The 26,152-nt window shown below is 45.5% G+C and overlaps 1 protein-coding gene across 1 annotated transcript in view; it reads right to left on the bottom strand.

Annotated features, from left to right (window-relative positions):
- igf2r (insulin-like growth factor 2 receptor) overlaps window positions 1-1,455 on the bottom strand; it is a 175,573-nt gene extending 174,118 nt beyond the window's left edge. Inside the window, exon 1 of the mRNA XM_078230119.1 lies at window positions 1,215-1,455. Coding sequence (XP_078086245.1) covers window positions 1,215-1,336 — 122 coding nt within the window. The 5' untranslated portion in view covers window positions 1,337-1,455. The remainder of the gene's footprint in view (window positions 1-1,214) is intronic.
- Between the last annotated feature and the right edge of the window lie 24,697 nt (window positions 1,456-26,152).

Genomic DNA, 26,152 nt, shown 5'->3' with positions numbered 1-26,152 from the left:
TCAGGAAAAAGATACAGAAGTCTGAGATCACATACTAACCAACTCAAGAACAGCTTCTTTCCTGCTGTCAGACTGTAGAAATGGACCGACATCATTAAGTTGATCTTTCTCTACACCCTAGCTATGCCTGTAACACTACATTCTGCACCCTCTCCTTTCCTTCTCCCCTATGTACTCTATGAACGGTATGCTTTGTCTGTTAAACACACAAGAAACAATACTTTACATCGTGTCCCAATACATGTGACAATAAATCAATTCAAAAACTATGGACAGAAACAATTGCATTTTTTTTTATGCCTTCTATGACCTCAAACGTCCCAAAGCTGTTTGCAGTCACTGAAGTATTTTGCAGCGTAGTCACATGGCAGCTAATTTATATACAGCAAGGTCTGGCGAACAGCAATGTGACAATGACCACATCATCCGGTTTAATGATTTTGGTTGAGAAATGAATATTGTCCAGGGCACCAAGGAGTCGCTGTCTGCTCCTCGAAAACAGGGTTATTTAACTCAGACCCAGGGAGTAGGAGAAGCCAAAGACAACAAGCACCTCAGACAATGTAGCACTCTCTCAGGAGTGGGTCTCCAACTCTCTGGCCCAAAGGCAATGTTCCCCAGGGCAAATAGACAGCCCCTCAGATTGGGATCAATCTTTCCAAGCTGATTGAAAGGATCTTCCCGGGACTTCATAGAAATCATAGAAACCCTACAGTGCAGAAGGAGGCCATTCGGCCCATCGAGTCTGCACCGACCACAATCCCACCCAGGCCCTACCCCCACATATTTACCCACTAATCCCTCTAACTACGCATCTCAGGGACAATTTTTAACCTGACCAATCAACCTAACCCGCACATCTTTGGACTGTGGGAGGAAACCGGAGCACCCGGAGGAAACCCACGCAGACACGAGGAGAATGTGCAAACTCCACACAGACAGTGACCCGAGCCGGGAATCGAACCCGGGACCCTGGAGCTGTGAAGCAGCAGTGCTAACCACTGCGCTACCGTGGCCTCAGTAACAGCGACCAACCCAGAAACTGGCTCCCTTCTCCCTGAGCGAGGAGCGGTTCCTGGCTTGGGGCCGGGCTCCACGCAGACACTTGGCAGCCGGCCCGCAGCTCCGTTCAAGAGCCTGCCAGCCTGGGGCTCCGGGCGACGGGCTGGGGTCGGTACGGGGGGGGGCGGGAGGGGTGACAGCTCCAGACTCACCCGCACAGCTCCGGGTAGCTAAAAGGCTCGGCCGCCTGCGCTCCGCTCCACACACACCAAAGGGTAAGCAGCAGCCACTTCGCCGCTCCTACAGAGCCCGAGCGCGGTGTCCGGGCCCACATTGTTGCTGAAGAGACAAGCGGCAGCTTCCACCCTCCCTCCGGCTGAGACAAACCAACACAAACCGGGGCCTCCTTCTGCAGCAGACAGCCTGCCCCCCATCACATGACGGACCCGGAGAGGCGGGGCTTATCCCCGTCACATGACTGACCCCGAGGCGGGCTCCTTCGTCATGTGTATCAGCCGCGCGCGTGGGTCTGCAGCGCGCGCGCTGAGGGACGGTTGGGCAGGTTCAGGGAGTTAAAATCTATTCTTTCGTTTGAGTTTGTGACTGTGGTTAGTGTTGGCTGAATCAGACCCGCTGTGATGGTCATCTATTGCTCTATTTTCTATAGGCTGCCCAATAGTAACAGGGAGGTGGAGGAGCAGATAGGGAAACAGATCCTGGAAAGATGCAGCAATAGCAGAGTTGTTGTGATGGGAGACTTTAATTTCCCAAACATAGATTGGAATATCCCTAGGGTAAGGGGATTGGATGGGGAGGAGTTCATTAGGTGTGTTCAGGAGGGTTTCCTGACACAGCATGTGGACAAGCCTACAAGAGGAGAGGCTGTACTCGATCTGGTACTGGCTAATGAGCCCGGACAGGTGTCGGATCTCTCAGTGGGAGAGCATCTTGGGGATAGCGATCATAACTCTGTCTCCTTTATGCTTGCATTGGAAAAAGAGAGGATCAGGCAAGCTAGGAAAGTGTTTATATGGAGTAAGGGGAAATATGAAGACATTAGACAGCAAATTAGAGGAGTAAATTGGAAGGAGGTATTCTCGGGGAAATGTACTGAAGAGAGGTGGCAGTTTTTCAAGGAATGTCTGTCTAGAGTTCTGCAGGACAACGTTCCGAGCAGACAGGGAGGTGTTGGTTGGTTAAAGGAACCGAGGTGCACGAAAGCTGTGCGGGACCTAGTCGAGAAGAAAAGGAAAGCGTACAAAAGGCTCAGAGAGCTTGGCGAAGATAGGGATTTAGAACAGTATACGGCTTGTAGGAAGGGACTAAAGAAGGAAATTAGGAGAGCCAGAAGGGGTCACGAGAAGGCCCTGGCAGGTAGGATTAAGGAGAACCCTAAGGCGTTCTATAAATATGTGAAGAGTAAAAGGATGAGACGTGACGGAATAGGGCCGATAAAAGGTGAAGGCGGGAAAGTCTGTACGGAACCAGTAGAAATGGCAGAGGTGCTCAATGAGTATTTTGCCTCGGTTTTCACAGAGGAGAAGGACCTGAGTGGATGTACTGCGGGCGTGCGGTGGACTGAAAGGATTGAGTATGTGGACTTTAAGAAAGAGGTTGTGCTGGAATCTTTGAATGGCATCAAGATAGATAAGTCGCCGGGTCCGGATGGGATGTACCCCAGGTTACTGTGGGAGGCGAGGGAAGAGATTGCAGAGCCTCTGGCGATGATCTTTGCGTCGTTGATGGAGACGGGAGAGGTGCCAGAGGATTGGATGATTGCGGATGTGTTTCCTATTTTCAAGAAGGGGAATAGGGATAGCCCAGGTAATTACCGACCGGTGAGTCTAACCTCAGTGGTTGGTAAACTGATGGAGAAGATCCTGAGGGACAGGATATATGAGCATTTAGAGAGGTTTAGTATGCTCAAGAATACTCAGCATGGCTTTGTCAAGGGCAGATCGTGCCTTACGAGCCTGGTGGAGTTCTTCGAAAATGTGACTAAACACATTGACGAAGGGAAGGCGGTAGATGTGGTTTATGTGGATTTTAGCAAGACGTTCGATAAGGTCCCCCATGCAAGGCTTCTAGAAAAAGTGAGAGGGCATGGGATCCAAGGGGCTGCTGCCCTGTGGATCCAGAACTGGCTTGCCCAAAGGAGGCAGAGAGTGGGTATAGATGGGTCTTTTTCTAAATGGAGGTCGGTCACCAGTGGTGTTCCCCAGGGATCTGTTCTGGGACCCTTGCTGTTTGTCATTTTCATAAATGACCTGGATGAGGAAGCAGAGGGATGGGTTGGTAAGTTTGCCGACGACACGTAGGTTGGTGGGGTTGTGGATAGTCTGGAGGGATGTCAGAAGTTACAGAGGGACATAGATAGGATGCAAGACTGGGCGGACAAGTGGCAGATGGACTTCAACCCAGATAAATGCGCGTGGTCCATTTTGGTAGGACAAATGGGATGAAGGAGTACAATATAAAGGGAAAGACTCTTAGTACGGTAGAGGATCAGAAGGACCTTGGGGTCCGGATCCATAGGACTCTGAAATCGGCCCCGCAGGTGGAGGAGGTGGTTAAGAAGGCGTATGGTGTGCTGGCCTTTATCAATCGAGGGATTGAGTTTAGGAGTCCGGGGATAATGATGCAGCTATATAAGACCCTCGTCAGACCCCACTTGGAATACTGTGCTCAGTTCTGGTCGCCTCACTATAGGAAGGATGTGGAAGAGATTGAAAGGGTGCAGAGGAGATTTACAAGGATGTTGCCTGGATTGAGTGGCATGCCTTATGAGGATAGGCTGAGGGAGCTCAGTCTTTTCTCCTTGGAGTGACGAAGGATGAGAGGAGACCTAATAGAGGTGTATAAGATGTTGAGAGGCATAGATCGGGTGGACTCTCAGAGGCTTTTTCCCAGCGTGGAAATGTCTGCTACGAGAGGACACAGGTTTAGGGTGCTGGGGGGTAGGTACAGGGGAGATGTTAGGGGTAAGTTTTTCACACAGAGGGTGGTGGGCGAGTGGAATTGGCTGCCGTTAGGGGGTGGTGGAGGCAAACTCAATAGGGTCTTTTAAGAGACTCCTGGATGAGTACATGGGACTTAATAGGATGGAGGGTTATAGGTAGGTCTCGAAGATAGGGATGTGTTCGGCACAACTTGTGGGCCGAAGGGCCTGTTTGTGCTGTAGTATTTCTATGTTTCTATGTATTGGAGACCAGGAAATAGGTACATTCACAGTGGCGGATTTACAGTTCGTGGGATGCTGTGTTCGGCTTCAGTTTTGTTCCCTGCCCTAGCTGAAGTCAAGAAAATACATAAATTGATGAGTCAAAGACAAAAAATGCTGGAAAATTTCAGCAGGTCTAACAACATTTGTGGGGAGAGAATAGAGCCAACATTTTGAATCTAGATGACCCTTCATCCCTAGATGATGAAGGGTCATCTAGACTTGAAACGTTGGCTCTATTCTCTCCCCACAGATATTGTCAGACCGGCTGAGATTTTCCAGCATTTTCTGTTTTTGTTTCAGATTCCGGCATCCATGTTGTTTATATTAATGATTTGGATGAGAATATAGGAGGTATGGTTAGTAAGTTTGCAGATGACACCAAGATTGGTGGCATAGTGGATAGTGAAGAAAATTATCTCAGATTGCAACGGGATCTTGATCAATTGGGCCAGTGGGCTGACGAATGGCAGATGGAGTTTAATTTGGATAAATGCAAGGTGATGTATTTTGGTAGATTGAACCAGGGCAGGACTTATTCAGTTAATGGTAGGGTGTTGGGGAGAGTTACAGAACGAAGGGATCTAGGAGTACAGGTTCATAGCTCCTTGAAAGTGGAGTCACAGGTGGACAGAGCGGTGAAGAAGGCATTCGGCATGAACATTGGTCAGAACATTGAATACAGGAGTTGGGACGTCTTGTTGAAGTTGTACAAGACATTGGTAAGGCCACACTTGGAATACCGTGTATACAGTTCTGGTCACCCTATTATAGAAAGGATATTATTAAAGAAGAGATTTACTAGGATGCTACCGGGACTTGATGGTTTGAGTTATAAGGAGAGGCTGGATAGACTGGGACTTTTTTCTCTGGAACGTAGAAGGCTGGGGGGTAATCTTATAGAGGTCTATAAAATAATGAGGGGCAGAGATCAGCTAGATAGTCAATATCTTTTCCCAAAAGTAGGGGAGTCTAAAACTAGAGGGCATAGGTTTAAGGTGAGAGGGGAGAGATGCAGAAAGGTCCAGAGGAGCAATTTTTTCAGAGGGTGGTGAGTGTCTGGAACAAGCAGCCAGAGGTAGTAGTAGAGGCGGGTACAATTTTGTCTTTTAAAAATGCATTTAGATAGTTACATGGGTAAGATGGGTATAGAGGGATATGGGCCAAATGCAGGCAATTGGGACTAGCTTAGGGGTTTAAAAAAAAGGCGGCATGGACAAGTTGGGCCGAAGGGCCTGTTTCCATGCTGTAAACCTCTATGACTCTATCTGCAGTGTTATGCTTTTATCTTAATTGATGAGTGCTTACTCACTTGTAAAAATGTCTATGAATAACTGAAATCCAAACTTACCTCTTGTCTGTATGATGCTAAATATTGTGATGTGAGGTGAGCAAACATGGAACTTGCCTTTACTGGATGCAATTAACCAACACAATTCAGATTGTGCCTTTTTTTTGGTTTGTTTCCTAAATGTGATCCCATTATACTCAATGTGACCCCTCCAATCTGCTCCCAATCATTTCTCTACTCAACTTCCATAAAATCTTTTTGGGCTGGCTTTCTCAATAATCCAGATTGCATCTGCTTTCTAAGTAAAATCCCTGAGACTGACTAAATGAATGGAAACCTTCATGACTTTATAAATTAGATCTCACTCTCAGATCACTCACATGAGATCCCTCAGAGCAGTTCTGTCCCTCTAAACTTGCCACAATTTGAGATTTTAAAAAAAAAGAAAATACAAACATAAGTAGTTTTCTAATAACGTAATTTGAGTGGAAATCTGTCTCAAAGGGATTTGTTTCCTGAGACGGCTCCATTGTAGGTGATGCATCCATAGCTAGGCAATAAATATTTAAAATTCCCAGAATCATCACAGGGAATCTACTTATTATCATTTTCCACCCCACAAGTCTCTGAATTCGACAGATAATTCTCTGCCATTTCAACTACCTTTATCACAATTCTACCATCGAACACGTCTTTCTCCTTCCTTTCAGAATTCCAAAGTGACCGTTCGTGCCATGACACCCTGGTCCACTGCTCCACCACCTATAACACCTTTTTCCTTTCCCATGTGATTGCAGGTGATACAAACCCTGACCTTTCACCCCTTGTCATTCCACCTTTCGGGGCCCCAAACATGTTCTGGGTCCCTAAAAGACAAAAAAAACATGTTCTCGGTGAGACAGAAATTTGTACTTTCCACCCACAACAGCCAATATACTGTGCTTGCTGCTCACAATGTAGTTTTCTCTAAATTTGGATTAGGGGATCGCTTTACTGAACATCACTATTCTGTCTGTAAGAATGAAGATCTTGCCGGTGGGAAGGGGAGGAAGAGCCTGTCCCAGTTTCTCAATTACTCACTCATAAATTTACTCTCTCCCTCAGCGTTAAATGATCACTCAGTACAAAATGGATTTGTGCTCTCACAGCTATAGATTAATAGCTGAGAATGAGCACAACTGACTGAAAAATCCATTGCAGCTATTCAGCCAATCACAGGCTGATTCCTCCCCACGGTTACTGCTGATTGAGCCTATCGGCAGTAAATGTGGGGAGGAATCAGTGTGTGATTGGCTGAATAACTGCAATGGATTTTTCACACAGTCAGTTGTGACTGTGCAGGAAAGCCTGGAATGTCACACACAAAAACAGAAAATGCTGGAAAATCTCAGCAGGTCTGACAGCATTTGAAGAGAGAGAGAATAGAGCCAATGTTTTGAATCTGGATGACCCTTCGTCAGAGCAAAGAAAATCAGAAGAGATTTATACTAGATGGGTAGGGGGAATGTAAATGATAATAGAATAGGCTGAGAAATGGCAGAACAGAGGTACAAACTTATAAGGAACTGCCTGAGGAATGTGGCTGTTGCCCTGTAGGGGGTTTGGGGGCAAGATAGAGAGCGAGAATGGAGAAGTAGAAAAATGGAAGTGAGAATGATGGATGATAAAAATGGATCAATGAGATGAAAAGAAGAAATAAAATAAATGGGGTGAAGGGGAGAGTTCATGCTCTGAAGTTGTTGAACTCAATGTTCAGTCCAGATGGTTGTAAAGTGCCCAATCAGAAGATGAGGTGCTGCAAGGAGGAACAGAATCTCATCTTCTGATTGGAAATTCTATTTGGTTCCAAGAATTAACAGAAGGAATGTTTTGAAACTCATTCATTTTGGGGCCGCCTTGGTGTTTTGAGATTCCGTGCCAGGGTACTGTGTGTTTCATCGTAAATCACCCTCTGTACATTCAAGACCTGAAGGGAACAGAAACTGCGCAGGTTTATGAGGATTCTGTTTCATTCCCACATGACGTTGTTGATTTTGATTTTAAAGTTATGCATCATGTTTAATTGTAAACACAATTATCATTTAAAACAATTGTCTAAAAATAAATGCATCTCAAAAGTATTAAAAGGTTTGCATTGGCTTTTGGGATTATCCTTTCCTTTCCAATGCAAGCTACCCCGTATCCTTATAAACGTGGTCAGCTTTCCATCGTTCAATCCCTTTAAATATTCCATGGGCCTTTCATTTTGTTTCCTTCAGTACTTTTTAACCTACTTCAAAATCTGTTTTTATTTCATTGCATTGTGAGGCCTTCAAACAGTGTACCTGATCAGCTTCCCAGCCCATGAGGAGATACATGGCAGCCGGGATCCCCCTGAAGTAGATGGTCAAGTGCTAGTTTTACTGGACCAGGCAAGAAGCTTCATCTGACAATGACTTTGGTGGAGATGCCAGTGTTGGGATCAACCTGCTTTGTGACATTGTAAGTGTAGTTTGAATAACTTTCCTTCCTTGATTTAGAGAGTGGTAATACTCAGATTTCACTTCCTGACTCAGTGCAAAGATTGCATGCCTGGTGCCAAGGCCAAGCAGCATTCCTCCCATTTTTCCAAATGTTTTTTAGAAAGGAGATAATGTTATGAATATACAACTACAGTTTTGTTTTCTGAGCTGATAATGGAGCTGCAATTTGGGAATTACGCCCATCATCATTAGGAGTGAGTGAAGAATATTAAACATGCATCACAAGTCAAATGTACACATCCTTTAGTAAAGGGCTCATTAAATTATAATTTTAAAAGCAATGTGGCTCTCTTCCAAAGGTACTGGGGAATCATTTCCACTTTTGACACAATCTGGAAACTGGGCACAAAATGCACTTGAAATTCTGTTGCTTTTCCTTAGTTCAAGTTATCATTCATGTTCATACACCACTAAATGGATGGGGAGTGATCAACAAATGACTAAGAACAGAGCCAATTGGGCAAAGAGGCATCATACAAAAGCCAGTCTAAAAACCCCTTCACAGTAAAGGTGAAGAGTAAAAGGTAAGAGAACTTGGGCGGCACAGTACGGTAGCACAGCGGTTAGCACTGCTGCTTCACAGCTTCAGGGACCTGGGTTCGATTCCCGGCTTGGGTCACTGTCTGTGTGGAGTTTGCACATTCTCCTCGTGTCTGCGTGGGTTTCCTCCGGGTGCTCAGGTTTCCTCCCACAGTCCAAAGATGTGCGGGTTAGGTTGATTGGCTATGCTAAAAATTGCCCTTAGTGTCCTGAGATGCATAGGTTAGAGGGATTAGTGGGTAAATATGTAGGGATATGGGGATAGGACCTGGGTGGGATTGTGGTCGGTGCAGACTCGATGGGCCGAATGGCCTCTTTCTGTACCGTAGGGTTTCTATGATTTACTCTATGAGTAACTTGTGACTCAAGTAAAAACTCTGCATTCTGTCTGGAAAACAATGTCAAGTTGTTTGATTTATCAGCTTAGTTAATTTAGTATATTGTAGTGGCGCATGATTCCAATATGAGCTGTGTTTGTGCAAGTTGATTTAAGAAATGCATTAATCTGATTGATTCAATTTTAATTAACTTAAATGTAAATCATGGTAGTTTTAAGATTAGTGATGAGTATTCTCAATTTGGACAGTGTGCAAATGGATTTAAGGGATTAATTGATCAGATCTGATTGATTTGAATTCATCTTAATTTAGTGATGGATAAGTTTTAGGATCAGTGATGAATGTTTTCAGTCTCAGCAATGGGAAAGTTGATTTAATGTGGTAACGCACTAAAATGGTTGGGGCTGTGCTCTCTGGAAAATATGCTGGTATAATCCCAGACTTGTTCAAGTATCTGAAACAGCTCCAGAGGTCCCCAGTATCAAGGCCTTGTGAAGAGAAGGACCTGATTAAATTTCACTTCTGCCTCAGTGTGTGGTGCTCAAAATGTAGTCATCAGCCAAGGAAGCAAGGGTGAACCATATCCTTGTTGAATCAATAATCAGGCCAATTACCTTCTCCAAATATATGGCCTAGTCTGAGTTCCTCACAATAAACGTGTGTTGATTCACGTGCATAACATTCATATGGAAGAATAACATACGGGCATTACACATTATCTGAACAATAAGAGGGTGGAATCCCTTCCTGGTTCAGTAGCTCTATGGGTCCCCACTAGTGACATTTTATGTCACATGTGTGCCATCAATTTCTCCAAGTACCTTTGGAAAGCTAGGTATTCACCAAAATATAATGACCTCTCTGCCATTCCTCTGCAAGTCTTGGATCAAATTTTTACAAAATTATTCACCTCACAGAAGAGTATATCTGTCCTATTCCAGATGCTAGCTTTCACAGACTTTGGACCTGGAATGAGCCATTCATGTAGAAGTGTATGGCTATTTATGATCTTCATCTGCACAACAAAGGCTTTGCTGGCTGATAATTCAGATCCTCCCTCCGTAAGTTGCAGAGCTGACTGATTGCTGCTTTGATGGAGGATAGACAGTGCATGACTGTACGGAGACACGAGTTCAAATTCCACCAAGGCAGCTGGAGAATTTAAATTCAATTAGTAAAATAAATCTAAAATAAAAGACCATTATGAGTAATTGTCACTGTAAAACTACCGGATTGCCATAAAACCTGTCTGGTTCACTAATGTCTTTGAAGAAAGGAAATCTATTGTTCTTATTTGGTCTGGCCTTTATGTAACTCCAGACCGACAGTAATGTGGTTTTCTCTCCACTGTCCTCTGGCCAGGTAAACCACTCAGTTTAAACAGATTACTTGGAAAATTTCTAATAAAAATAAAGCCAGACAGACTACTCAACATTAACTTAGATATCAGATATGACAAAGACGCATCCAGCCCAGTCAACCTTGCAAAGCCTCACTTCACTACCATCTGGGGACTTGTGCCAAAATTGACAGAACAATTCCACAGACTACAGAGGAATCAGCCTGACATAGTCACTGAATGAAGCCTTACAACCAATGTCCCAGGCTCCTCCATCACCACCCATGGGTATATCCTGTCCCACCAGCATAACAGGCCCACCAGAGGTTGTGGAAGAATGGTATACAATAAGGAGGAAGTGGGACTGGGTGTTCTCAATATTGACTCTGGATCCCATGAAGTCTCATGACCTCAAGCAAAACATGGACATTACTACCGACAGCCCCCTCTCAGTTGAACGAGCATTCCTCTATGTTGAGCACCACTTGGAAGAAGGATTCAGGGTAGCAAGGGTGCAGAATGTACTCTGGATGGATAAATTCCATCACCAATAGTGGCTCAGCAGCAGAATTATTCACCAAACTGGCAAAATCTTGATGGACACATCAGCCAGGCTGGACCATACCTGTTGTAGACACATCTGTCCATGACAGTATTTGTAGGACTGTCCACCACACAGTTAAGAAAGATTTGCATTTAAGTATCACCTTTCACAATTCTCAGATGTCCCTCAGCAATTTACAGTGAATGAAATACTTTTTGAAGTGTAGTTACTGTTATAGGAATCACAGCAGCCAATTTGCACAAAACAAGCTTCCACAAACAACAATGTAAAAATGACTAGATATAATAAATCACCTTTTCCATCATTATCAGCTAAATGATGATAAAGATCTCCAGAACAGAGCAGGTGCAAGCAGACAGGGCATTGTTACAGTACGTGGGTACATCATTCACTGGTAAATTAATGTTGAATTTAGTCAGGAGCAAATGATACCAGAGGAGGAAACGTTTTTCAATTCTTCAATTCAGCAGCAGCAATCCAAGGGGAAACCTTAGAAGTGAGTGAGATGATGATCGGGTTGACTGGAACAAAACAATGAAATGAATTTAAACCGAAAAGCTTTGGGTTGGTGTTGAACCTGATTCACCGTTCCAAAGCTCGCCTTGGATAGGAAAATACCAGCTATGCTAACAATAAGGTGGTGCTGAATTCACAGCTTAATGATGCACCAGAAATATCTACACTGAATAGTAAAATCCCTGTCTAAAAAATGACTAATCACACACTGTCCATCTGTATAATCAGCAAACAAATGTCATGTTATCAGACCAAGTGCCTCCCTTTAGTACTTTCTCAGCAATTGATGCTGGTGTCAAAGTGCGATTCAAATCATTGCCTCTGTTCTACTGGATTGGTACACGTGGATCTGACAGCATATTTGTTTTCATGATAATTGTTCAGTCTGTATGTCCAATCGGAGCAAGTGTGATCCCAGGGTCGCCCCAGTTCTGTCAGAAATGAACTGATTGTTGAGGAGCAGCTAGAGTGCTTCCAGTTCTAATTGCTGAAAATGACTTCCCACACAATCTGATTAGTGAGGGACAGGGTTGGAACTAACTCCGGTATCACATGATGGAGTGCATCAGTAGCTGGAGTATTGATTCACCATCTTGATTCTTAACTGTGTTCAGGGCCAGTCACATGATTGTGACTCACAGTCTAGCCATTAGGTCACAACCTTAGATTGTTTTCTAGTCGCTTAGAACAGATTGGCCTCAGGACCTATCAAGTGACCAAATGTGTTTGATTCTTAAACTGATTCAGACCCTGTCACATGATGTGAGAATATGTGGCTCTTGTCCAAATTCTACTAAATCATCTTATGACTCACAGCCTAACATAGTAGTTGCTGACTGGATTGGAATGATGTATTAACCAAATAGCAGGAACCATCTCTTGTGAAATTGAAATTGCTGTGAACTGTTTTCTACTGACCCTATTGGAAAGCATGAGAACTTAAATGAAAGTTGAAACTAGGCTCTGCTGGAGTCCACCACAAAAGGTTTCCAGTAGCTTCCTGACAGTATACTCTACTGCTGGCTTGTCCAGTCTTTTCGCTTGGGAACCACATTTCCATTTTTCTCACTCAAGGGACCGATGAGCAAATTTCTGAACGGTAAGGTTTGGCACCACATTAAACGTGAATTTCAAAATAAAATTGAGGTGTGGAGAATATAAAACTTGCTGAGCAAAAATAAAGTAATACCAAAGCAATAAATTGATATTGAAAAGGAGTAATTAATGAAGATCATCATGAGAGTATGAGAGGGACAGAGTCTGTGGGTGGAATTTTCCCGTCTCGCCTGCCACGGGAATTATAGTGGTCGGGACACAGACCGTGCAAAGGGCGGTGACGTCAGGCGGGATTTTCCGGTCTTGGAGTGAGCATGGCCTGAAAATCCTGCCCTGTGTGTCTGACTCACTCCCGCTCTCTTGATGCTCACTCAGTCACCTTCACCTATGCGTTCGTGGGTGGGAATCCTGCCACAGAGAATGAGCCAGACCCCTCTCTCTCTCTCTCTTCCACACACCCTCTCTCTCACTCACTGACACTGTCGCTCTCTCATGCTCACTCCTTCTCATTCTCTCACACTCACTTCCCCCCCCCCCCACCTCACTCACTCTCCCACGCTCCCCTCTCTCTCAGTCACTCTCTTATTCTCACCCTCTCTCTTCCACACTTGCTCTCCCACACCCACCCTCTCTTGCCCCCTCCCTCCGGCCTGCTCGCCCTCTCTTGTGAGTTTATTCAACGGAATTTTGAGCTAGCATTGTTATGTGAATTTGACGAGAGAAGCGAGGTCTGGGTTCAATAAGTGAAGAGGGTGCAGCATTTAGTTTTAACAAATGGGAAGGACGATAAGGCGAAGCAGCACTTGATTCTCCTGATTTTGTGCGCGCGTGCGTGTGTTGATGAGGAATCATGCCATGCCACAGAAACCAGGGAAGATTTCAATTGCAGAGTTAATAGCTCTGGTCCAGAATCATCATAATCTGAAGCCCTTGGTGATTGTTCAAAGATTCAAACTTCATAGCTATTTTTGAAAAGCAGGTCAATCGGTAGCTAATTTTGTGCCAAAATTACGCCAGCTTTCAGAAACTATGATTTCAGAGTAGTTTCAGAGGATATGCTCGGAGATAGGCTAGTCTCTGGCATTAACAAGGACAACATTCCGGTTGTTGAGGGTAGCCACAGGGATTTAAGAAGACTCTAGAAATTTCTCAAGGCCTACCTAGAAATGGCTGCCAGTAATACTAGGGATATTCAGCAGGCAAATATAGTGCCCAGATGGGGGTGCTGCATCAAGTACAGAAAGGTGAAAGCAGTGGAGTATTTTATGTGTGGACGGCCACACTATGCCAGTCATTGCAAGTTTAGGGATGCTGTTTGTCACTGATACAGCAAGAAAGGACATTTAGCAAAGAAATTCAAGGATGCGAAGAGCAAGATGAGGGCTGAGACAGAAGATTTTAATTCAAAGAAGTCTCAATCGGTTACACACCACATGGAAACCTTGAAGTAGGCAGACATGCAAGTTTACAACATGTTAAATATCAGTGAGGCACGAGCAGATATTTTTGCACTAGTTGTAGTTGATGATAAACAGAAGAAAATGGAGGAACCTCCGCATCTCTAATTAGTGAGGAAATCTACAGGTTGATGTGGGACTCTAACCAAGGGCCAAACCTTACTCTGACAGAGATTAATCTTCAGACGTACATCGGAAAGTCCATACCTTTGCTTGGGGCATTGGAAGTCCATATTGCATATAATAGCCAAGAAGCAAGGACATACCTCCTTGTGGTCAAAGGGAAGGGGCTGATTTGCTAGTAACTAGCTCAGCAAAATTCCTTTGAACCGTGGTGAGATCAAGCACATGTGGGTAACTGAAGATGTTGTTAAGAAGTATCCAGACATGTTCAAGAATGAACTGGGTACATTGTGTGGTACTACTTGGGTGTGGCCTGATAGGCTACAGTCTAGGATGGATCTGGACTTTGCAGGACTTTGGTTGTTGTAGATGCGCATTCAAAATAGCTGGAAGCACATATCGTGAGTAATATCACAACTGCTGTGACAATTGAGAAACTACGTCAAATTTTCGCAACTCATGGTCTATCAGATTCGCTTGTTTTTCAGGTAATGGTAGTACATTTACAAGTGAGTTATTTCAAGAATTCATGCAAAAGAATGTTATCCGGCAATGTGTATTGAGCCATTTCATCCAGCTTCAAATGGTTTGGCGCAGTGAGCTATTCAAAATCTGAAGGAGGGATGGAAGAGGATGGCAGTTGATATTTTGAGAACAAACTGTCCACATTTTTATTCCAGTATTGTATCATGCTAAAATTCCCAACAGGCTCTCTCCAGTTGAATTGTTGTTCAGTAGAAGGCCAAAATCTCACTTGGATTTGCTTCATCCAGACCTCGGAGCAAAAGTGAGCAGGCGGCAAGAGAAGCAAACATAGGGGCATGACTGCCACGCCAAAGAGAGGCAGTTCAAACCAGATGATCAGGTCTATATCGGGACCTTTGTTAGCGGTGGTTACCAGGAATAATTTTAAACCAAAGTGGTCCAGTATCTTGGGTCATGAGAAGAGTGGTTCACAGACACCAAGATCATATTCATTTACGATATGACATAGGATCAGAAAAAAAATTCAGAGTCAACAACTGTGGTGAACCATCGTTGGTTCACCACTGGGGTTGTTATTGTATTACTGTTGGGCTAGGGTGTTGTTGTTATGGGGGTTGTACTATGTTGTTGGGATAGGGTGTTTACCTGTCCTATGTGTTATCATGGCACACTCCAGTGGGGTCCCGCCTCCGGTGGCAGGGTATAAGACCCCCTGCTCCGGCAGGACCCCTTCAGTCTGAACGGGTGAATTTGTGTTAGTAGTTTCATTGTTAATGTATTAAAGCCTTCAGTTCTAAAGCCTTGTTTCCGGGTGCTCATTGAGGTGCATCAATTTAATACATTAACTGAGAATATGGAACAGATCCTAAAACCGGATCGTCTGACACTGGACCCACGTGCGGTCGGTGCAGCTAACACGTTCGAACATTGGTGGAAGTGCTTCGAGGACTACCTGGCAGCCTCGGTAGCTATCACTACAGACAGTGATAGACTCCAGGTCCTCCACGCAAGGGTAAGCGACACGATTTACCTAGCCATTCGTGCAGCTTCCACTTACCAGGGTGCCGTCGAGCTCCTAAAGAATAGGTACATTACGCCACCCAACGAGATTCACGCTCGTTATCTCCTCGCTACACGACGTCGGCAGTCGGGCGAGACCATAGAAGACTACGCCAATGAACTCCTGCAGCTTGCCAGGGGTTGTGACTGTAAGGATGTCTCCGCCGAGCAGTACATGCAAGACCTCGCCCGAGACGCGTTCGTAGCAGGGGTAGGGTCCTCGTACATCAGACTTAAATTATTAGAAAAGGGGAAACTCAACTTGACCCAGGCAATGGGGATGGCCGTGAGGTTGGAGGCGGCGTCGAAGAGCTTGGCGCTGTACCCCGAGGACCACGTGCAGTCAACGTGGTTGGAGCAAGCTCTGCTCCCTCCTCGCCCCGCGAACCCGCGCTCCCAGATCGATTCGACGACGGCGGCAGCTCCAGGTGGCCAGCGATGCTATTTTTGCGGTGGGGCCAAGCATCCACGGCAACAGTGTCCGGCAAGAACGGCAATCTGCAGCCAGTGCGGTAAAAAAGGCCACTACGGCAAAGTCTGCAGGTCCAAACCTAAAAACGGCAGTGCAGCTTGTAACCCTCCAGAACGGAGACCATCTCCTTCGGCGCTGCAGTACCCACGAGGTCCGACCACGCGCGATCTCAGGACGGCGCCATCGTGGCAGACAGAGGAGGAGGAAGACCACCAGGAGTCGCTGCGCTTGGAGCCCTCGGCCACATGCGATTCATGGGGGCGGCCATCATGGTCCACGACGACTAGGAGCGACCAGCAGGGGTCCTCAGCATCCACATCGGCAGCATGCAGCAGCGACCAGCAGGGGTCCTCAGCATCCACATCGGCAGCATGCAGTGACGCCCAGGGGCCAACGGTGGCGTCGATCTCTCTGGATCAGACCAGGCATTACAGACTGGAACATTCCATGATGGAGGTAAAGGTTAGTGGCAGAACTGTGAATTGTCTGTTTGACAGTGGGAGCACCGAAAGTTTCATACACCCTGAAATTGCTAAAAGGTGTGGACTCCGGGTTCTCCCTGCCAAACAGACAATTTCCATGGCATCACAGTCCCGGTCTGTACCGATCCAAGGACAATGTATGGTAACTCTTGAGGTACAGGGCACAGTTTACGAGCAATACAGGCTCCTTGTGCTACCTCACCTTTGCGCGCCAATTCTCCTCGGACTAAACTTTATGGCCCACATGAGGAGTGTGATCCTACAGTACGGTGGGCCACTCCCTTCACTGGCAGTAGGGAACCAGCCGCAGCCTCCAAATTGCCCAAAGCGCCCCGCGTGCAATCTATCCACCCTGAAGATCACGACACCATCCCTTTTTAAAAATCTGGTACCTGGCTGCAAGCCCATCGCTACTAAAAGTAGGCGTTACAGCGCTGAGGACCGGATCTTTATTAGATCTGAGGTTCAGCGGCTCCTCAAGGAAGGGATCATACAGGCCAGTGCTAGTCCGTGGAGAGCGCAGGTCGTGGTAGTCAAAAGCGGGAACAAACCTCGGATGGTCATCGACTATAGTCAGACCATTAATAGATACACGCAGCTGGATGCGTATCCTCTCCCGCGCATTTCTGATATGGTCAATCAGATTGCGCAGTACCGAGTGTTTTCTACCATAGACCTTAAGTCCGCCTACCATCAACTCCCCATCCGCCCAGAGGACCGACAATATACGGCTTTTGAGGCGGATGGTCGTCTATACCAATTCCTCAGGGTTCCATTTGGTGTCACCAATGGGGTCTCGGTCTTCCAGCGTGCTATGGACCGAATGGTGGACCAGAACGGGTTGCGGGCTACCTTCCCGTACCTGGATAACGTCACCATCTGCGGCCATGACCAGCAGGACCACGACACGAATCTCCAACACTTTCTACGCACTGCATCTCGCCTGAATCTGACCTATAACAGGGAGAAGTGCGTATTCCGTACGCATAGGTTAGCCATCCTCGGATACGTGGTGGAAAACGGGGTCATTGGCCCTGATCCAAACCGTATGCGCCCACTCACTGAACTTCCCTTGCCCGCTAGCACGAAAGCACTGAGGAGATGCCTCGGGTTCTTTTCGTATTATGCACAGTGGGTCCCCAACTACGCGGACAAAGCTCGTCCGCTCATTAAGTCCACGACCTTCCCACTTACGCCGGAGGCCCAATTGGCCTTCAAGGTTTTGAAAAGCGACATCTCGAAAGCCACGATGCACGCGGTGGATGAATCCATCCCTTTCCAGGTGGAGAGTGATGCATCGGACTTCGCCCTAGCCGCCACACTAAACCAGGCAGGCAGGCCCGTCGCGTTTTTTTCCCGCACCCTTCAAGGCCCAGAGATTCGGCACTCAGCGGTGGAAAAGGAGGCTCAGGCCATTGTGGAGGCAGTCAGACACTGGCGCCATTACCTGGCAGGTAAGCGGTTCACCCTGATCACGGATCAACGATCCGTGGCGTTTATGTTCAGTAACACGCAGAGGGGCAAGATCAAGAACGATAAGATCTTGCGGTGGAGAATTGAGCTCTCCACCTATAATTACGATATTATGTATCGTCCAGGGAAGCTCAATGAGCCCTCGGATGCCCTCTCGCGCGGAACATGCGCCATCATGCAGGAGGACCGCTTGAAGGCTCTCCACAATGATCTGTGTCATCCTGGAGTCACCAGACTCTACCACTTCATAAAAGCCCGCAACCTACCCTACTCGGTGGAGGAGGTCAGGTCAGTTACTAGAAGTTGTCGGATTTGCGCAGAATGCAAACCACACTTTTATCGACCAGACCGGGCACATTTGGTCAAGGCCACTCGCCCTTTTGAGAGGCTGAGTGTAGATTTTAAGGGCCCCCTTCCCTCAACGGATCGGAATGTCTATTTTCTTAACATAATAGACGAATTTTCCCGGTTTCCGTTTGTTTTCCCCTGTGCGGACACGTCGACTGCCACCGTCATCAAGGCATTCAGTGAGCTTTTTACCCTGTTCGGGTACCCCTGCTATATTCATAGCGACAGGGGCTCGTCGTTCATGAGCAACGACTTGAGGCAATTCCTGCTCTCATTCGGGATTGCCTCTAGTAGAACCACGAGCTACAACCCTAGGGGTAACGGACAGGTGGAAAGGGAGAATGCTACAGTCTGGAAGGCTGTCCTACTGGCACTGAAATCCAAGGGCCTTCCAGTCTCCCGGTGGCAGGAGGTCCTTCCAACTGCGCTCCATTCTATCCGCTCCCTCCTGTGTACGGCAACCAATGCTACTCCCCACGAGAGGATGTTCTCATTCCCTCGGAAGTCGTCCTCGGGGACCTCATTGCCAGCCTGGTTGACGTACCCAGGACCCGTCCTTCTGCGGCGCCATGTGAGGGCTCGCAAGTCCGACCCCTTGGTCGAACCGGTCCAACTCCTCCACGCCAACCCTCAGTATGCCTATGTGGCATATCCTGACGGGCGAGAGGACACTGTCTCCATTAGAGACCTGGCGCCCGCAGGGGACGTAGCAACTCCTGTCGCTCCTATTCCCCCAGTCACAGATCCACTACTCCTCATTACTTCCCCAGACGTGGCGCGGTCAGCACCGGGACCAGTGCATAACACTTTTACTCCCATGTACAGCTTGCCTGAGACTCGGAGATCGGCGCCACCATCATCACCACCACCACCACCACCAAACGTTCCAGGATCCCCTACACCATCGCCTCATCAGGGCCGGCCGGCCCGGGAGTCTTTGAGGGGACAGCCAGATGTTGTTTTGAGAGAGCCACCGCAAGCACCTGCTCCGGTTTCGCAACCGGTGTTGAGAAGATCGCAGCGTCGGTGTGGTCCTCCAGACCGTCTGGACTTGTGAATCCTGTTATTTTTTTTGTCATTGTCTGTTTTCATCCACCCCGCCACCTTTGGTTCCTAAAGGAGGGGTGAATGTGGTGAACCATCGTTGGTTCACCACTGGGGTTGTTATTGTATTACTGTTGGGCTAGGGTGTTGTTGTTATGGGGGTTGTACTATGTTGTTGGGATAGGGTGTTTACCTGTCCTATGTGTTATCATGGCACACTCCAGTGGGGTCCCGCCTCCGGTGGCAGGGTATAAGACCCCCTGCTCCGGCAGGACCCCTTCAGTCTGAACGGGTGAATTTGTGTTAGTAGTTTCATTGTTAATGTATTAAAGCCTTCAGTTCTAAAGCCTTGTTTCCGGGTGCTCATTGAGGTGCATCAACAACCATTACTGATAACATGACAGAAGGTCATGCTGCTGTGGACATTCACTAGGAAGTTGTTCCTGAGGTTCAAGGTTTGCCACTTGACTCAGCTGTGGGAGTGGAAGAGGAATATCCATTTACAGAATCTCAGCTGACTTCTACTGCAATTCCAGATCATCCACAACAAGATTCACCAGTAATATTACGCAGATCACAACAGAACCGCAAAACTCCTGACAGACTTTCATATAGTCAAGACTTTACTTTCATTGTATTTCTGTCCTAGTGGGGGTTTGAAATTTAAAGGGGGAGAAGTATTAAAGAGTTTCATTTTGAGTACAGAGTGTTCTTATGAGCCCTCTCTCTTATGTAATTGTTTTACTGAGGGTTCTGAGCATGTGTGTGTTTTGGAGGGTCTGCAAGAGTGGCTGTGGAAATAGTGGTTGCATCGGTTGTCATACTGTAGATTCTGGAACAGTCCTCGTAGATTGGAGGGTGGCAAATGTAACCTCGTTATTTAAAAAAGAAGGGAGGGAGAAAACAGCTCATTACAGATGTAGATTATCAGGTCCAGGGGATTTCGTGACTTTCAGTCTCATTAATTTCTCGAGCACTTTTTAAAACTAGTATTAATTTCCTTCCATTCCTCCTCATTCTCTCTTCCACCTTCTTCTGAAAAAGATACAAAAGTCTGAGGTCACATACCAACCGACTCAAGAACAGCTTCTTCCCTGCTGCTGTCAGACGTTTGAATGGACTTACCTTGCATTAAGTTGATCTTTCTCTACACCCTAACTATGACTATAACACTACATTCTGCACTCTCTCATTTCTTTCTCTAGGAACAGTATGCTTTGTATAGAGCACAAGGAACATTACTTTTCACTATGTTAATACATGTGTCAATAATAAATCAAATCAAATCACTAGACTTAGCACCAGAAAATAATGTATACTGCATGTATTCATTCCTTAAATGTTAGCCATTACCTATCCACCATCATGCCTTTTAATGAAGTTCCCCAATCAATCACAGCTGACTCACCCCTCAAAACTTTGTAGTTTCCTTTGTTTAGATTTAGGACCCTAGTTTTGGATTGAACTACTTCACTTTCCATCCCAATGAAGAATTCTATTATGTTATGGTCACTCTTCCCAAAAGGACCCCGCACAACAAGGTTATTCATTAACCCCTTCTCACTGCACAATACCAAATGTAGAATACTCTAATTGGCTCCTTGGTCTAAAAAACATCTCATACACATTCTAGGAATTCATCCACCATAGCTAATTTGGTTTGCCTAACTTGTGTGCAGATTAAAGTCACCCATGATTGTTGTAGCATCATTGTTACATGCATCTTGAATTTCCTGCTTAATGCCGACCCTACCTTACTACTACTGTTCGGAGGACTATAGATAACTTCCACTCATGTTTTCAGCCCCTTGTTGATTCTTAGCTCCACCCAGACAGATTTTACTTCTAGATTTTGAGCTAATACCCTGTCTCACTATGGCACTGATTTCAACCTTAACTAACAACATCACCCCATTGTCCTTTCCTTCCTCAATATTGAATATCCTTGAATATTCAGTTTCTTGTCTTGGTCACACATCCTAGTATTTCTGATCTGACTCGCATGTGGCACTGGTAGTAATTCTGAGATCACTACCTTTGAGGTCCTACTTTTCAACTTACTTCCTAACCCCCTATATTCGGCCAGATCTTTGTTTGACCCCTTCCCTCATTCCTGTCAGTGTATTGGAAAGGTTTTTAGATGAAAAAACCCTAGGGCCCATCTGGTCTTACCTCTGCATGCATCTGCCAGGGCCAGACAGCCATACCTTACAAGATGCAAAAATATGTAACGTTTCAGGAAATTGTAGAGATTCGCTCAGAGCTTCCCGTTTAGGGATAATCGGGCACCAGACCTACCCTGGAAGATGTGCTACCTCTCAGAACTCCGAATGCAAGGACTCTTATGAGAATTATCTGGGAAGTTTGAACTTCCAATGGGCATTTCCTGATCCCCAGGACCTTCCAAAAAGGCCTCCAACAGAGACTTCAGATGATTCCAAATTACTTACCTGGATAGTTACCCAAAACATGTTAGCCAGAAAAAACCTAGTCTAACTCCTGGGTAATTATACAGCTGAACCTCCCCACCAATCACTCATACGGACGGCACCCCCTACCCCCCATGTCCGACTACCCCAACAACTTCCCCAAACCCCTCAATTCAACTTGACTAGACCCCAACCTGATTCCTTCCCCTCCTAACAACCCACCTTAACGACCAGCCACTCTGCCCCCTTATCCACCCTGCCCCCTTACACACTTACCTTCTCTCCATAGCTGTTTTCAAAGAAGTTTTGGGACATTTAACCTCCTTGCTTACCAGGATATGGCAGCTAACACCTTAAACAAGGAGCATGAATTCTGCACAAACTGTCTGCACTGCTGCCTATGAGGTTTGCTGCACTGGGTGAAGGATCCTTCATCAGAAGATTGCTCAGAAAACTTGGAGGAAGATCAGAATGCACTATTTTAATCAGGGTCGGAAATTTGGGGAATTTTCCCCAAAAATGACTGCTTCGGGTGAGAAAACCTGTGTGTTTGCAATTTTCCCAATTCTTGTGTAGGTTGTCTTGGAGACTGCAAGACCAAAAGAAGGATAGAAAACTGTTGCATAAGTTAGGGTGGGATTGGCAAGGCCTAGGATGTTTACTGAACTGGGAAGCAAAACAGGACGGAACAGACACGAGGGCTTAATGTAATTAGAGCAAAAAAGAAACACGGGAGTGAGTGAATGTGGACAGCAATGGAGAGGAAGCAGCTGGAAGTGGAAACAATCCATCGGGAAGAAGGGGAAACATTGAATTTTATGAACTGGAGAAAATGTGATGCAGAGCCACCTTGTGTCCAGATATGGAAATACAAGATTAATGCACAATTAATCATTGTTTTTGAATTAAAGTTCTGAACTTTAAATATTTTTCCAGCAGGATTTTTGTAAGTACAGGACTCATCAATACTGCTTTAGAATTATTTAATAAGCAGGAAAGTTATCAATCAGAAGATTCATCTGATACTTTGTCCATTTCCTTAGCCTGTTTTATAAACATGTGTGATGTGATAATGAATGTCATGATCTTGTTGCTCGGTACCTAAGCCACAGAATGTGAGCTCAAATTCCACCATGACAGTTTAAGGATATGGACTTATTTTTCCTTTTAAATCTGGAAGTAATAAGCTGGTATCAATAAATGTGACCACAAAGTTGTCTCATTGTTGTAAACCCAACTGGTTTAGTAATGTATTTTTGGCAAGCAAACCTGCCACCCTTAACTGGTCTGTTTTGTAAAATAAAGTGACTCGAGTCCCACACCATTGAGTCTTAACTGCCATAAAACAGTACAGCACAGAAACTGGCCTTTTGGCCCTTCTTGGCTGTGCCGAACCATTTTTTCTGCCTCGTCTCACTGACCTGCACCTGGACCATATCCCTCCACACCCCTCTCATCCATGTACCTGTCCAAGTTTTTCTTAAATGTTAAAAATGAGCCCGCATTCACCACTTCATCTGCCCTCAGTTTTGTATCAATCCACTGTAATGAGGAAGACCCACCACCATATTCGTAGTACCCCATCATCAGTGAATTAAAGCAGTTTTCAAAAGGCACTCAAAGCAAAGCACTTTAAATCCAGACTCTGTGCTGTGAAAAGGCAACGAGAGATGGGCAATAAATGCAGACCTTGCCAGAAATGTCCACACTGAGAATAAATAAACCAGACAGCAAAGAGTTGCTCCCATATATTAGGCTGGATTCTCTGACCTCGCCCGCAGCTGCGATTCACCGGTCCTGCTACAGTGAATGGAGATTTGGCTACGTGCCAAATTCTCCATTCTCGCTGGCAGCGGTAATGGGATGCACGAGGCTGGAGAATTCCAGCCGTTACATACAGGAATTTAAATAACTGTGACATTTAGTTATCTGCAATGGTGAAGGGACACAATTTAAATAATGTTCAGACATCAATCAAAAACACTTGTCTTACTGTCTCTTGACAGATCATTTACAAATAATTCCAAATTATTTCACTGGAGGTGAGTTGTTGTATCCATAACTGAGTGACCTCTGACTCACATTTAGCACTATCACAGTTATTGCCCATGTCATATTGATTGTCAATCAAACAAACTTATCTCCTCATCCAATTTTTGTTTACTTACAAAAGTATTCAGAGAAAATGAAAAATCCATGCAATTTGACAATGATTTATTTCCTAGACTTCTCACAGCAATGTCCAGAAGATTGTTCTTTGATCCCTTGGGACATGGAGGGTTCCTCTTACAACTTAGAAATGCTTTTAAACTGATAACCAATTTATCTTTCAGGCCTCGCAACATTAAGTACCACTGTCGCTCAGCTTTGTTTCTGTAATTGACTCTAGATAAATATTTTATTCAACTATTATTATTTTACATTTATACCTTGCTTTAACTCTGATATTGCCTTTATCTTACCATTTTTCAACTGTCTCCAAGACCTGCTTGTCCTCCCCTTCGTAGGGCCTTTGGCTTCAGGCTGACACAGTCCACCCAACCTCACTTATAACACTGTACTTGAAACCAACGCCCAACGTGAACCCTCAGAATTATCAACCCTCCAGAATTATCCTGGAGTTTGTAAGAATTAAGAGATTAATCTCCAGGACATTGCCGCAAGCAGGCTGAGAAAAAAAACCAATTGGGACTTTTTTTAAAAAAGAGTCTTATTTTGTTTCATTTACTTTAAATACTTTCATTTATTAGTTTTAAAATATTGGAGATTGGAGGAAAAATGCTGTTTGGCTGACATTCAAGCCGCATCCAATCTTTTTTTAGCAAGAGCCTGTTTGCTTTCCAATCGGTATGGCAAGGTAGTGCACTGCAAAGATGGACAAATTGGGTGGTAAGTGGGGTGGTGGGGTGGTTAGAAGCAGAAGTTGTGTAATGAAGCCTTTGGAACTAGATCCACCAGAATTAGCAATCCTCATCCTACAACTCTATATCTACCAGGTCCTACAAGAAGATCACCATCAATCTGCAACAGGGTCTTTTTTTGAGTGGGCCTCATCGCTTCCACCACCAAAAGCCTGAGACACACATTCATCACCTCTACTCCCCATGAACTAATCCAAAAAGCAGATACCTGGTTCCTCTCCTGCACAAAGCATCCATCCTCCAGACTAATTGCTTTCACAGAGGGGAAAGTCAATCCATTTCCACCCTGGCTACCTCCTTGTGTCTAAAAAATCATAATGACACAATTCCAGCCATATAGTGAAACTCACATCCTCCTCTCCACAGACTCTGGATTACTGCTTTGTCCCTGAAGCATTTGGCCTGTCATAGTGCCTTAGTCCCTTGTAACTATCTTTCCAATTATTTTACCTTGATGTTTCTCCCTCCATCCTTTATTAACTGTTAAAATTCACTAACAGGTCATCTATCTTCCGAAATCCCAGAACATTGAAAGTAGCCACATTGCTCATCATCGAACTCACTAAAAGTAAATGTGAAATCTTGTAAGCGCGAGTTTAGACTCCCTTGTGAGCACAAATTTAAACTCAGTGCCTCTTTTTATGAGCTTTTAGTGATGTTGTTCCCTTCCTTCTAAAGTGCCTTTGGATGTTTTCCACATTAAAGGCATTATGTAAATGCACACAGTTGTTATTAGTCCGTACAACAGTTCTACTCTGGACAGAATTGCTCTCTGTGTTCATTCTGAGAAACACAAACTCCTAACCATATGACTTCCTCTTTCATGTATTAATGGCATTTGGTGTTGTGGCTGCTGTTTTATTCTTGCCCCCTTGTTAAGGATGTAATGAGTGATCTTTTCAACATTCACTTAGAATAATGATGTATTTTATGTGTAAACTACTGCTAGTCTCCAGGGAGCAGTCGGAGGGCAGAGCGGAGAGTGAGTATAAAACTAACTTACCTCGGAGATTCGCAGCCTAGTCTCCAGGGAGCAGTCGGAGGGCAGAGCACAGAGTGAGTATAAAACTAACTTACCTCGGAGATTCGCAGCCTAGTCTCCAGGGAGCAGTCGGAGGGCAGAGCGGAGAGTGAGTATAAAACTAACTTACCTCGGAGATTCGCAGCCTAGTCTCCAGGGAGCAGTCGGAGGGCAGAGCACAGAGTGAATATAAAACTAACTTACCTCGGAGATTCGCAGCCTAGTCTCCAGGGAGCAGTCGGAGGGCAGAGCACAGAGTGAGTATAAAACTAACTTACCTCGGAGATTCGCAGCCTAGTCTCCAGGGAGCAGTCAGAGGGCAGAGCGGAGAGTGAGTATAAAACTAACTTACCTCGGAGATTCGCAGCCTAGTCTCCAGGGAGCAGTCGGAGGGCAGAGCGGAGAGTGAGTATAAAACTAACTTACCTCGGAGATTCGCAGCCTAGTC

This window comes from Mustelus asterias, chromosome 15 (genome assembly GCF_964213995.1).
Source record: "Mustelus asterias chromosome 15, sMusAst1.hap1.1, whole genome shotgun sequence".
Lineage (NCBI taxonomy): Eukaryota > Metazoa > Chordata > Chondrichthyes > Carcharhiniformes > Triakidae > Mustelus > Mustelus asterias.
Note: the sequence above shows the minus strand (reverse complement) of the source record. Positions and strands in the feature narration are given on the sequence as shown.